The 12309-nt window shown below is 37.8% G+C and overlaps 1 protein-coding gene across 1 annotated transcript in view; it reads right to left on the bottom strand.

Annotated features, from left to right (window-relative positions):
• Nucleotides 1-12309, bottom strand: part of LOC140302021 (ephrin type-A receptor 6-like) — a 67830-nt gene that overhangs the window by 7405 nt on the left and 48116 nt on the right. Inside the window, exons 9-12 of the mRNA XM_072380753.1 lie at nucleotides 6917-7041; nucleotides 6539-6701; nucleotides 4717-4822; nucleotides 2260-2327 (exon numbers count right to left, since the gene is read on the bottom strand). Coding sequence (XP_072236854.1) covers nucleotides 2260-2327; nucleotides 4717-4822; nucleotides 6539-6701; nucleotides 6917-7041 — 462 coding nt within the window. The remainder of the gene's footprint in view (nucleotides 1-2259; nucleotides 2328-4716; nucleotides 4823-6538; nucleotides 6702-6916; nucleotides 7042-12309) is intronic.

Raw genomic sequence — 12309 nt, 5'->3', positions numbered from 1 at the left:
ATTTTGCGTGACTGTGTCTAATGATATTGACCAGTCTTGTGGTAGCCTGCATGTCTGTCCAAAGGCTTAAGTTAAAGGGCAAACAGTGTTTCAAAGTAACATTTGAAAACCCCAAATCTTTCATAATAATCAGATGATGATCTGAAGCACACTCATTAAGCGTTTCCTTCCACAAAAAGAAAATAAGTAATCCAAGAAGAGAGCCCCCACAGTAAAGCCCTGAGTTGACATTGAGTGACCCAGTTTGAACAGAACCAAAGGCTCCTGATTAATATTTTGTATTAGAAACACCGTAATCAGTCTCTGTTAAACAAAACTATATATTTTCCAATTAAAGTTTAGTGAAAACCTCTGTCCAACCCTCCATCCACTGGGAGAAAAGAAACAGGACACACACTCAAAATGTTTGGGCATGCAGACATAAAATTGTGTAATCTTTCTTCCACAACTACACAGCAGGGCTGTGTGGAAGTATTGTCAAGTCAGCATGTTATAATAATTTTCTTAGCAATCCTGCATGTTCTTCTTGAAAAATCCCTTAATCAGCCCCAAACTTGGTAGAACAGCTGTCTCAGGAGCCCCACGTACACCCCTGCAGGTATCAGATTGAAGATGCAAGAGCTCTGCCCAAATTGTTGCAGAAAAAACAGAACACCACATTGTTCCTTATGAAGGATATGTCTTCCCCCTGGGGAAATCAATAACTCTATTTTATCTGCAATTGAAGCCCATCAGTTCAGGCAATATTGTCATTTTTTAACCCGAGGAGCTAATTTTATAAAAATCCAATTATGGGCATGTAGCTGTCAGCGTTTGAATGCTGAAAAAAAAAGATTTGGGATAGAAAAGCTGATATAAGTCACTATAATTCAAAATAGCTACAGGATGCTCTCCGTGCACCTAAAATCCTCTAAAAGCATGGCATTTTAAAATGAGTCAATAGAAAAATTGTAAAATAGTGAAGTTTGACAGAAAAAGGTATTGACGTTTGACACAGTGGCACAGTATGACTTTGGAGAAATACCATAAAGCAGTATTTAAAAAAAGATTCTGATCTTTGCCTGAGTAGAGACTTTGTTTCCTAACTGGATTGTGTTTTCTGTTACATGCATAAAATGTACTGTAAATAAATAAAACTTAGGGCAGGCATACGTCAGCTGGCATATTGTATTTTTAACAAAAATCTTTTTGACTTTATGGTTGGTATCTCAGTTCCCTCTGTTTGATCTTTTTTCACACAAGTCTAACATTGCTGACATTACAAGCCACAATCCTTCAAACATCCATGTGAAGCTTCAATAAGCAAAATATCTGTTTTTTTTTTGGTTTCAGACAGTTGAGGAGTATCTTTTGGGTTTATTTCATTTTAAGACATAACTAGAAAAGGGAAAAAAAAGCAAGATGTAAAGAAATTCAGCTCTAATAAAGTGAGCTCTGACAGTGCTCTGGGAACTGGAACAGTGTGCATATTATAGCGATTATGCAATAAAGTTAACAGCACATTGTGTTGAATTTAGGATTGGTTTGTTAATGCACCACTTTGTAAATATTCTGCTGACACTATAGCTGACTTTTGTTTGCTGGGACTCTGCATACTAACCTTCAGGATCATTTTATACGTACATACTAAAAAAACAACCTGCAAAATCATCTCTTAGTTCATTTTATAGAAAATAGCAAAATATACAACATGTTTGTAAAACATAAAAAATATATATATATATATATATATACATAAAATTTTTTATAATTTCTTAACAAAATTAAAGATTATAGCAAATGTTATTTGTAATTTGGAAAATCTTAACACTGATTGACTACAACTCAATGAAATGAACATATTTGTATTTGCTGGAGCCTATCTCAGCTGCCACTGGGCGAGAGGCGGGGTAAACCCCGGACAGGTCGCCAGTCCATCACAGGGCCGAACAGAGACAAATGAGAAACAACCATGCACGCTCACACTCACTCCTGAGGACGATTCAGTGTCACCAATTCACGTAATGTATGTTTTTGGATGGTGGAAGCAAGCCGGAGCGCCTGGAGAGAACCCACACATACACGGGGAGAACATGCAAACTCCACACAAAGGCTCCAGCTGACATTCGAACCAGCCTCTTGCTGTGAGGTGACGGTGCTAACCACCACACCACCATGCAACACTTCACATTATCTACGTGTTTGAAAACCTGCACAAACTCCAGAAACAACATCAGTACAGAACACACACATACAGAGGAAAACCTTTATGTAAAGTACCATGCCCACTGTGGAAGCGAGTCCTCTTCTCCTCCGACTTCATCCTGGCTTTGATGTATCCCTGACACCTGTTTCAGTCAAGCAGACAATCAAGAGTGTCAGAATCCTGCTCTTCATCACATAAAACTGCTCTTTACACCTCTGACTTTTTACTCTGCTAATGATCCTTAATAATAACTTATGAGTTGTTTTGCTGATATTTTCAACAGGAAAAAAATGTACAGACTTATGTGACAAAAGGTGAGAAAGCGAACATTTGTTTTGACAACAGAAAACTAAAACTATTTTAATTAAATTTGTCCCCCCTCACATAGTCCCAATTGAATGTGTCTGTGAATGCACACCATTAGTCTTCATTTCTTTCGGCACAATTTCACTTCTTCACTGCACGGAGTTCTTTTTAATTTCTTAACATTTTTTTGTATTCACAGTGACAAAGCCACAGTAGGGACAGACGTAACAATCAGGCACAGCTATTCAGCTAAAGGAGCTATTTGTATCTGCTACTAAAAAATATCCAATATCTTTTTTTTTAAAAGTCATGGTAAAAAATGTACTCAGATGTTTCAAGTTTATATATTTTCAATTAAAGACTTTATAAGTCAATAATATTAAAACACTTCATCAAACCTGGTTCAAAGGAGAACATGGTACTGTTTGTACTGTACTGTGTTTTTTTTCTGCTTCTGAAATTCTTCAAAATTCTGACAGACTAAGATTGCGCCTCAAGAAGACACTGCCTTGCCATGTATGTCCTCTGGATTGTATCATCTTGGTTTGCAGTACTGTGAGAAACCTTGGAGCTATTTTTCACCAGGGTCTATACTATGACTCATCATATAGTAAAAAAAAAAGTTTTTAGGACCGCCTTCTTTAACCTTTGTAAAATAGCCCAAATCAGGAACATCCTGTCTCAGAGTGATGCTGAAAACTAGGGCATGCAATTTTGACAACAAGATTGGACCACTGTAATATTTTATTATTGAGCTGTCCCAAAGAACAGCTGAAAAAGTCTCCAGTTGATCCAAAATGCAGCAGTGGGTAATAAGAACTTGTATGAGAGATCATGTTTCTCCAATTTTAGCTGCTCTTCATTGGCTCCAATTTAAAATCCAGAAAATAATTGAATTTTCTCCATGCTCCACTGTATCTTAACAGTATCATAGTTTGACATTTTCTCAGCAGAGCACTTTGCTTTCAGGCTGCAGGTTTACTTGCAGTCTCTAGAGTTTCTGAAAGTAGAATGGGAGGCAGAACCATCATTTATCAGACTCCTCTCTTGTGAAACCAGCTGCTGCTTTGGATTCCAAAGCCAGAAGCCCTCTCTGCTTTTAGGAATAAGTTTCCTTTTTGATAAAGCTTATAGTTAGGGCTGGCTTGGTTGAGCTACCCCTTTAATTATGCTGCTATAGGCTGCTGGAGAACCTCCCAAGATACACAGAGAACCTCTCTTCACTAATGTATCTTTATGCCATTATTGTTTTAAAAAACTTGTGTTTCTTTTTCCTTCTTCTTTCACATAACAGATATCCCTGGCCTAATGTTGCTGTGTTTGCTGGCGCATCTGTTCTTTCGTTTTGACCCCCAGCTGGTCGAGGCGGATAACCGCTCATCCTGAGTCTATATGGTTCTGCTGAAGGTCTCTCTGTTAACAGAGTTTTTCCATTCCACTGTTATCTGCTGGCCAGTGCATGCTCAGGATGAGAGACTGAATCACATACAGATGTTATGATAGACAGCAACAAAGGAGGTTTTAACATTAAAAAAAAAATCGAGCAGTATCATCTATCTGCACTCAGCAGTAAGTCATCAGTCATTGAAAAGCTCACATGTTTCATAACATATCTGATATTATGAACCAAAAGATTATTGAGACTGCAGGAGCTAATGACTCACGGGTCTGATGTGAAACAACTCATTCAATTGTTTGCATATTGTAGTTATTTCATACAAGTTGAGTATAAATAGTCAAGTCTACTCCTGTAAAATTAAATGAATGGCTCCCACTTCTAAGTTCAGATAGTTTCAGCTTATTTTATTTTTGAATTGTGTGATCAACGATTATCATTTCAGCGTGTGTCACAATTAGGTGCAAATCGAGACAAACTATCTGGACTTTCTGGCAATTTTTCATTGTTTATTAAAATGTCCCAGTAATAATAAAACCCTGTGAACCAGAGGGGGTTGCAGACAAGAGTCTGTGCCAACCGTTGGAGGTTAATGGAATGGAGCAAACTGCTGGTACATGAATTACATGCTGAGTAATTAGGCAGAAAATTGGTTCAGTCATTTGGAAAATAAGAGTGTCTGCTTGGTGGCAAAAAAAGAAAGAAAAAAAGAGTCCATTAACAGACTTCTGGTTGTAGAGTAACTCTGAAGATTATGAGATGGAAAGGTGTTTGTGTGTACAGGTGTGTGCGGTCTGGTGTTGATAAGAAAGAAAAGCAAATGTCGTACCGTCCAGTGATGAGAAGGAAGAGGGTAAGGATCACCAAAAGAGAGAAGCCACCTACTGACGCCGTGACGACCACCAGAACCTGACCCTGATCGGCGATATCTGGATCTGAGGAGCGTGAGAGGAAAGAAGTGAGATACATCAAGACATGTGACCATTAGCATGGGGTTGAAAATGTGAGAAGTGACTGTTTGATGGCATATAGCTGCTGCTGCTGCAGTTTACCATATTTGAAAATGAAATATTTGTATTTAGTGTCACAAACCTAAAACTTTCTCCATATTAAGAGCAAAAAAGAATGCAACAGAAGGAGCTTCTCATTTTGAATTTTTAACAAGCATTGTTATATATATTGGGTTTTAGTCTTGCTAAACCATGTGCACTTTTGAGTAACTTTAAAGTAATAAAGACCATTTTGAACATTGCTGTATTTAATCTGTTTGTGTTCTGCTGAGTCCAGATGAATTGGAAAGACATCTGCATTAGTAGGATGCAGATTGACAAAAATTCCCTTTATATAATTATGAAATTAGAATTAGTCGAACAATGCACTGTTACCAAAACCAAGAGATAAGCAAAGACTGGGAGAGTCACATTGATATTAATCAAACTAAAAAACATCTTTTACAAGAGTGTTCTAGCAAATGCAGAAGTTGCAGCTACAACACAGCCACACATGCTTGAACATATGCAGCACTGTGAAAAAGTCTTGAGACCCTCATTTCTCTGTATATTGCCAGGAAAACAGGAAATAGCTTTTTTTTACAATTCTAATGAACTTGAAACCCTTATGTTTAGTATGAGCACTTTTACTCTTCAACATAGTCTCGATCCTCTTCAGAAAGAAAGCTCATTGAGATAGGTGCATTTTTATGTTTAAATGATTCATAGATCAGTGTTAAGCCTTACAAACACTGAAACTACCCAGGTACGTGGACTGGACAGAAAATGAAGGAAAAATGCAACCGATGTCCAAAGAAAACATTGAGAGAACTTCAGAAAGCCTGGAGGACTTGCTGAAAACCACTTTAAAAAACTATAAGAAAGTCTGGCCCCAAAAACTTTTGCACAGTTCTGTGCAGAGATCCATTTACAAAACAGACAGTTACAGTAGCATTGAATAAATATAGACATTAATAAAAAAAAAAGAAACTATATAACTTTTTAATTCTGGTTTAGACCTTAGGCGTAATTCATTAAATGTAATGCAATAATTTTTTATTTCCCATGACATAAATAGAAATGAAACCCCTGAAGTAGCACTTTTCAAATTCTTAATTTGACGTTGAAATGATACATCCTCAAAGCAAAGTGACTCATCTACTGTGTAAGGGATTACAATTTGGGATACATGTGTCCAAGCCCACCCAGGTTTGCGTAAGCCTTACAGAACAGTGCAAAGACTCATCAGTTAATGATGTTAGAAATTAAGTGCTACACACAGCGTGTGTGTGTGTGAACCCATAACCACAGTGTTTTGTTTTTTTCATATCTATGTAAATCCTGTGACAAACGTCAAGAATAAAACATTTGAATAGATGCAGCTGCCGATCTTGAGCTTTTTCACCAGCAGGGGGGAATTGAAATAAATAAGAAAACAATCAAGACCTAGGTATGCATTCCATGGGTAAATTGATGGACATACTGAAGAAACAGGAACTTACACTGAGCCGTGGCAAAGAAACACAACATTTCAGCAGGAAGTTTATAGTGTAGTTGAACAAAAATGATTTCATGTCACTGGGTTCAAGACCACTTGTGCATATCTAAAAGGATTTTGTGACAAATCCAAATGATTGAATATAAGCGGCAAGATAAACATACCCTCAGCTGCAGTTGCAAACTCAAAGTTGGGGCTGTAAGCTGTGTAGCCAGCAGCAGTGCGAGCGCGCACATGGAAGACATAAACAGTGGAGGGTCTGAGGCCTGTTACCACCACACTGGGACTTTTGGTCCGTGTTGATGAGTAACTCAGCTGCTCTTGCTCCTGGAAGCGCAAAAAACATTTACAGAACAGATTAACAAAAGCACATTTAGCCACAACAGATCATTTTTATCCTATTAACTACCACATCCTATGCTAAACAAAGAATAGACAGTAGAAAATGGCAGTTCTAGACTTATATTTGGGTGTTTGATTGCCAACAACACACATTATTCTGTGAGCAAAGTCAATATTCTCTTCGGTAATTATTACTTTACCTTCTCATAGTATTTGACTTCATAATCCACTATGTCTGAGGGAAGCTGTTCCACTTCTGACCAGGAGAGGGCAACGCTGTTGCCAGAGGACCAGTCTTTCCTGACAACACCCACAAAAGCAGGACCTGAACGTTCAGTCAAAGGAAGAAGGCAGAGATTTAAGTCAGGTCAAATTAAAAACCTGAAAGCAATAGGCTGTTTGAAACAACAAATTCCCAGACATATTTGCACATAATGCTGGTGTAGAGTGTCAGTCATCCAGTTAACAGTACCTGTAATTTTGGAGAGAAGACAACTTGAATTATTTTCTTAGTTTTTTAAAAAAAAATTCCCCATTCTCTGCAGCATTCACATTTTGCCCACATTTGTGTCACTGACCCACTTGCCCATCGTCTGAGTCATTTTGGTCATGATCACATGACAATTGTTTACCTGCCTGACCAACTTGTGAGACGTTTTGGTCACATGTTTCATGGTCGAATGGTTGTGAGACTGCCTTTCCATGTAATCATTTGTGAAAAGGTATCAAAGGTTCCTGGGAAGGCAATGGAAAATGAGCAAAAAAATTAAGTTAAATTGTCTTGGTGTCCCACAGGATAGACATTTCTCAATAATGTGCATTTGTATGAATATCTGCACTGGCAATTTTATAATAATCTCAACATAACAACTACGGAAAACTTAACAGCTGTTTTCAAGACTAAAATATGCTTGTGAAAAACTCTGAACTTAGCCCTAACTTAGTATAAAAAATATAAAGACATGGGGACGTATGAGAAAGAAAACGTTTTGCTGCAGGTTTGGGAATTCTGCATTAACCTGTTGAAGATTCACAGAGAACTGAAGGACCACGGGACGCCAGCTATTGTTTTGCTCTAACCACTGGAGTAAACTCTAAAGTAAATCTGTGGTTAAAGACAGCCTCACAAACACATTTCAAAAGTGTCATTGGTAATCTGAAAAACAAAGTAGTCAAAATCTTTTGGAGGCCAAAGGAGGAAAATGGCACGATAATCTGAACTAGATATGTGGAAAATGCCTCATGCTATATACCTTACAATGTCAGTCTTCAGCTTACAATACACAGTCTTGTGTAAAACACCTTTGAATAATGTAACTATCTGGAGGCAGTTTAGAACATAAATACCATTTGATATAACGGGTGGGCAAAGAAATGCAAAGATTTTACTGTCACAGATTTTACTGAGAAACATTTTTGTTAAATAAACCAGTGACATGCTGCAAATAGCCTGTTTGGCATCACTGCTGAATTTGAGTGAGTGGGTGACACAAAGCTGCTATGAACTTCAGAAAATCACCAAGAGGATATTCAGATATTTACCATTAATTACTAACAAAGCTGTCGCTTCAACAGAATATGATTTGGATAACTAATAGATCCAGTTCATCTGCTGTTGAGTGGGCTGTTTTGGAGATCATCACTGGAATATAAATTCAGGACCGGACAGATGTTTTAACTTGACCTCATACTAAGAGAAGCAGATAACCTTTACCACACAGAGGGCCACAGACTGGATGTGGCTTTTAAGGAAGGTGACGCATCATTACATTAAGTCAAACACACTGGGGAGCAGATTCAACTCTCACGTCTTGTCAAGATTTTCTCGGCCTAGACAAAACGCTTCACAGTCCAGCAGCTCAAAGATCCAGAGAAATGCAGGGAAAACTGGTGCACACAGAGAGCAAGAATTAAATGCTGACTCTCACAAAAATACACACTCAGGATGACAAATTTATGTAAATCTAGGGTTTGTCCAACTTTTACATTCCAGCACAAAAATTCTGACTTCTGACACAAGTCTGGTTGAATATGTATATCTGTGAGCTGAAAACTCAAACTAAGTTGTGCCTGTGACAGAAACTTATCATGGTATTTGAATAAGAAAACAGAACTCTTGGCAACTGTCACATTTTTCACCAAGAAAACTTCACAAATTTATATAAGAAAGTGCTGGATCTGTCTCACGACATCTTGCAGTTAAAACTCTGCTTTATGACCAACAGCTCAGAAACTCAATTAGTTATATCACTAAAAGGTGCCTCTTTTAGCGGGTGCTTTTATCCAAAGTGGCATTAACACAGTGAGCTCATTAGGGTTTACAGCAGTATTTTGCCAAAAGACAGAACATATGAACCAGGGAAGCCATGGATCAAAACATCAAACTTTCAGTCATATATGTGACCGATCCGCTTTCTCACCCACATAAGACGAGTGATTCTATACTTGAAAAATAATCTAAATGTAAACAGATTGTCTCACAACTGTTGTTTATGCTCTTGCATACAATACTGATTATGTCATAATCTTTAAGAATCTGAAACTGTCCTCTTTATTTTGACATATCAACAAATGTATCCTTCTAATATATCATTAATTTCTAAATTTCAAACTGTTATATTAAAACCACAAAGCCAATAGCAACTATTTCATTTACATGTGTTGCATGTCCTTTTTGTTGTTGTTTTTTTTAGCACATAGTCTTTAAAATCCGCTCAGAATGGGGATAAAAGGGTTAACTTTAACCCACAGAAGCAGAACATCCGCATGCAATGTCAGTTTCAAGGATCTGTATCCCCATAAAGGATTTTTTGCATGAAATCATTAATATCGTGCAGACTCACAGATTTAAATTTAGTAAATGTATGACTTGAACGTGCTTGTGAATTGGATCAGTCTGTTAAAACCCACCTAAAAAAGGCTGGTACTCAGAAACATCATCTTATGATAAACAATGAAGATGTTTTTCAGCTGGCCTTGGTGTCACCAGGAAGATATGTGTAGCCCCCTTAGGGGATAAAAATGTTTGTGAAAATCACATTACTGGAGGGGATTTCTGTCTGCAGCATACTTACTGTACAGTAACATTTTATATATGGGAGAAAAGCAGTTGAAGATTTTACATTTTCTGTGCATCAACATTTTTGGCAAAGTGAGGAAACTCTATCCCCTGCGCTCTTATGCAAGAAGCTATTTCAGGTTTAGCATGGATCAATCTGCTTATTATACACCTTCTGCTACGGATGAACGACTCAGAAAGGACAATAATGGTCATTGTTATTTTGTAACAGTTCACACAAGATAATGGCTAATCTATGTGTAACAGTTGGTTTATTGGCAACACGTAAAAATAGGTTAACTCTCAGCTATAAATGCTCAAAATGATAAAGAAAGGACAGAAAGGCAAGAAGAGCGAGCGAATGAGTGAACAGGGAGCGATGTAAAGAAATCCCACGAGGTTCCATCTCCCCAGTATCTGAGCATAAAAATAGAAGACAGCCTTATTCCCAGAGCAGGGTGGAGGGGGAGGGGGGTGGAAACTGGGGAAAATCAACTGAAGGAAAGGGGAAAAAAGCAAAGACGGAGTGAGAATCCTCTCCTGAATCAAGGACACCACATAACAGAGGAAGATGTTCAATCATGCATTAAGCACATGAGAACTTGGTGAGACTGATTGTTTTATGTTCACGGGAGTAACAGAGCAAAAATGTTTACGGCTCACAGTAATTCGGTAAGTTTAAATGAGAGATTATCAACATGAAAAGTTCTTTAACTGGTTCACCGGATCGCAGAAAAAAGTGTAACACAACACACTGTGTTGCACTTTTTTCCAACACTCGTGAACATGGATGTCATGGCAATAGTGCACTCCAGCCTCGCCAGAAAATGTGTAATAGGTATGTGCACATGGTATGTAGACATGTGGCAGGTGAGTAATCGCAAGATGGAAACGTATCTCTCAGATGTTTTCGGCCACATAATGGGAACATTGTTTTAAGATGATAGGAGCTGTAGCATGTACAAATGTGTATATTTAAAAAAAAACCCTAACCACATGTTTCTAACACATAAACTAACCATGAACAATAATAATAAGTCCAACCACGTACTTTTAACTCCTGATCAAAATTATTCATGAGCTGATGACTTGAGCTGATCCCTGCAGGGGACTTCCATCATGAAGCAAAAAGTGTCCGTTGAACATTACGTTGTGAGAATGTGGGTGGACGTTAAAAATATACATCATCATGTAAGCTGCGTCTTCTTGTTGAAAAAAGGAAATTAGTTTTTTTTTCCTTTTTCCAAAACATTAACATTTTGTGCAGCTATCGTCTGTGCTGTCATGAAATCACGTTGAATTCTGTGGCGTTGCTAAACTTTTATTTTCTTCAAACAGTCACTGTAACAGATCTGTTTGTCATCAGCAAAAACAAAAATTCAGCCTGAATGTACAGCACATCTTCTTTGTCAGATTTCTTGCTCAATAACGTGTGAAAACAGTCTGCATGTTTTCTAGGTTCAGACTTTGGGAAATACTTTCAAAAAACCTTAATGAAAACCTGTTTTATCCAGTCTACAACCAGCTTTAATGTGTGTTTGGGACTGTTAGTCCCGCTGGAAGACAAAAATGTTCTTCAAAGCAAACCCGTTCTTGTTTTTACCACAGGCTAAACACGCATTAATGAATTGAAACTGGGTCTGTTTGGACCATTGTCAAAGATTAAAGCAGAACAAAGTATGGCTGGAGCTCACTGATTATTTCTGCTGCTTTTAGAGGTGCAACACTGTTATAGTGTCAAAAAGAGGTCAGAAGACACTATTCAAATTAACATGTATTCAAAATCTTGCAAGAATATGTCCTTTTACTGGACTCCTATTTTAGTTAGCATTTTAATGCTCATGTTCAGCCTCTGATGTGAGCCTCCTTGTTGATCATTTTTCAAAATGTATGGAAAGAGGTGGAACAAAGAACTTATAGTTGTGGCTATCCCACTGCTTCTTTTGTAGAAGCTCATTTTTCATCTGTGCAGCAAAGCCCTTAGACAAATTTGCTGTGACTTCTCTGTGGTTCTTCACAGAGTACTGCAGTGAACTTAGTGGGAGGAAACTTCAGTGACAAACGCTCTGCTGGGCAAAAACTGGCTTGCAGCATATCCTGAGCGGAGTGTAGTTCCCTCTTCATAAACACAGACATCATCCTGCTCACTCTGCCCTGCATTTCTACCTCAAGTGTCATTTGGACATCGACTGACCATCGTCAGACTATCAGCATTCTGTTGCACAGTGAAAGGAGCTGCACACAAAAAGCTTTTCAGGCTTCACAGCTATTGCTTTGCTCTTACAAAACAGAATCATCCCAACAAAACACATAATAGGCAGTGGACATTCCACTGGGTCAAAAGACAAAGTGGGCAAGCATCATTTAGAAAATAATTTTCTAAAAGATTAACATACCTAAAAGCATCATTGATATATAATTTACAAACAAACAGCCCACCAACAAACAATGAATTGTCTCCCTCTGCCTCACAAAATAAAGCCAGTTAAATGTTAAATTTGCCTTCTATCGGCTATTATTGGATCACTGATGTAA

The sequence above is a fragment of the Leuresthes tenuis genome, unplaced genomic scaffold, assembly GCF_036924035.1.
Source record: "Leuresthes tenuis unplaced genomic scaffold, fLeuTen1.0.hap1 SCAF_2, whole genome shotgun sequence".
In the NCBI taxonomy this organism is placed as follows: domain Eukaryota; kingdom Metazoa; phylum Chordata; class Actinopteri; order Atheriniformes; family Atherinopsidae; genus Leuresthes; species Leuresthes tenuis.
Note: the sequence above shows the minus strand (reverse complement) of the source record. Positions and strands in the feature narration are given on the sequence as shown.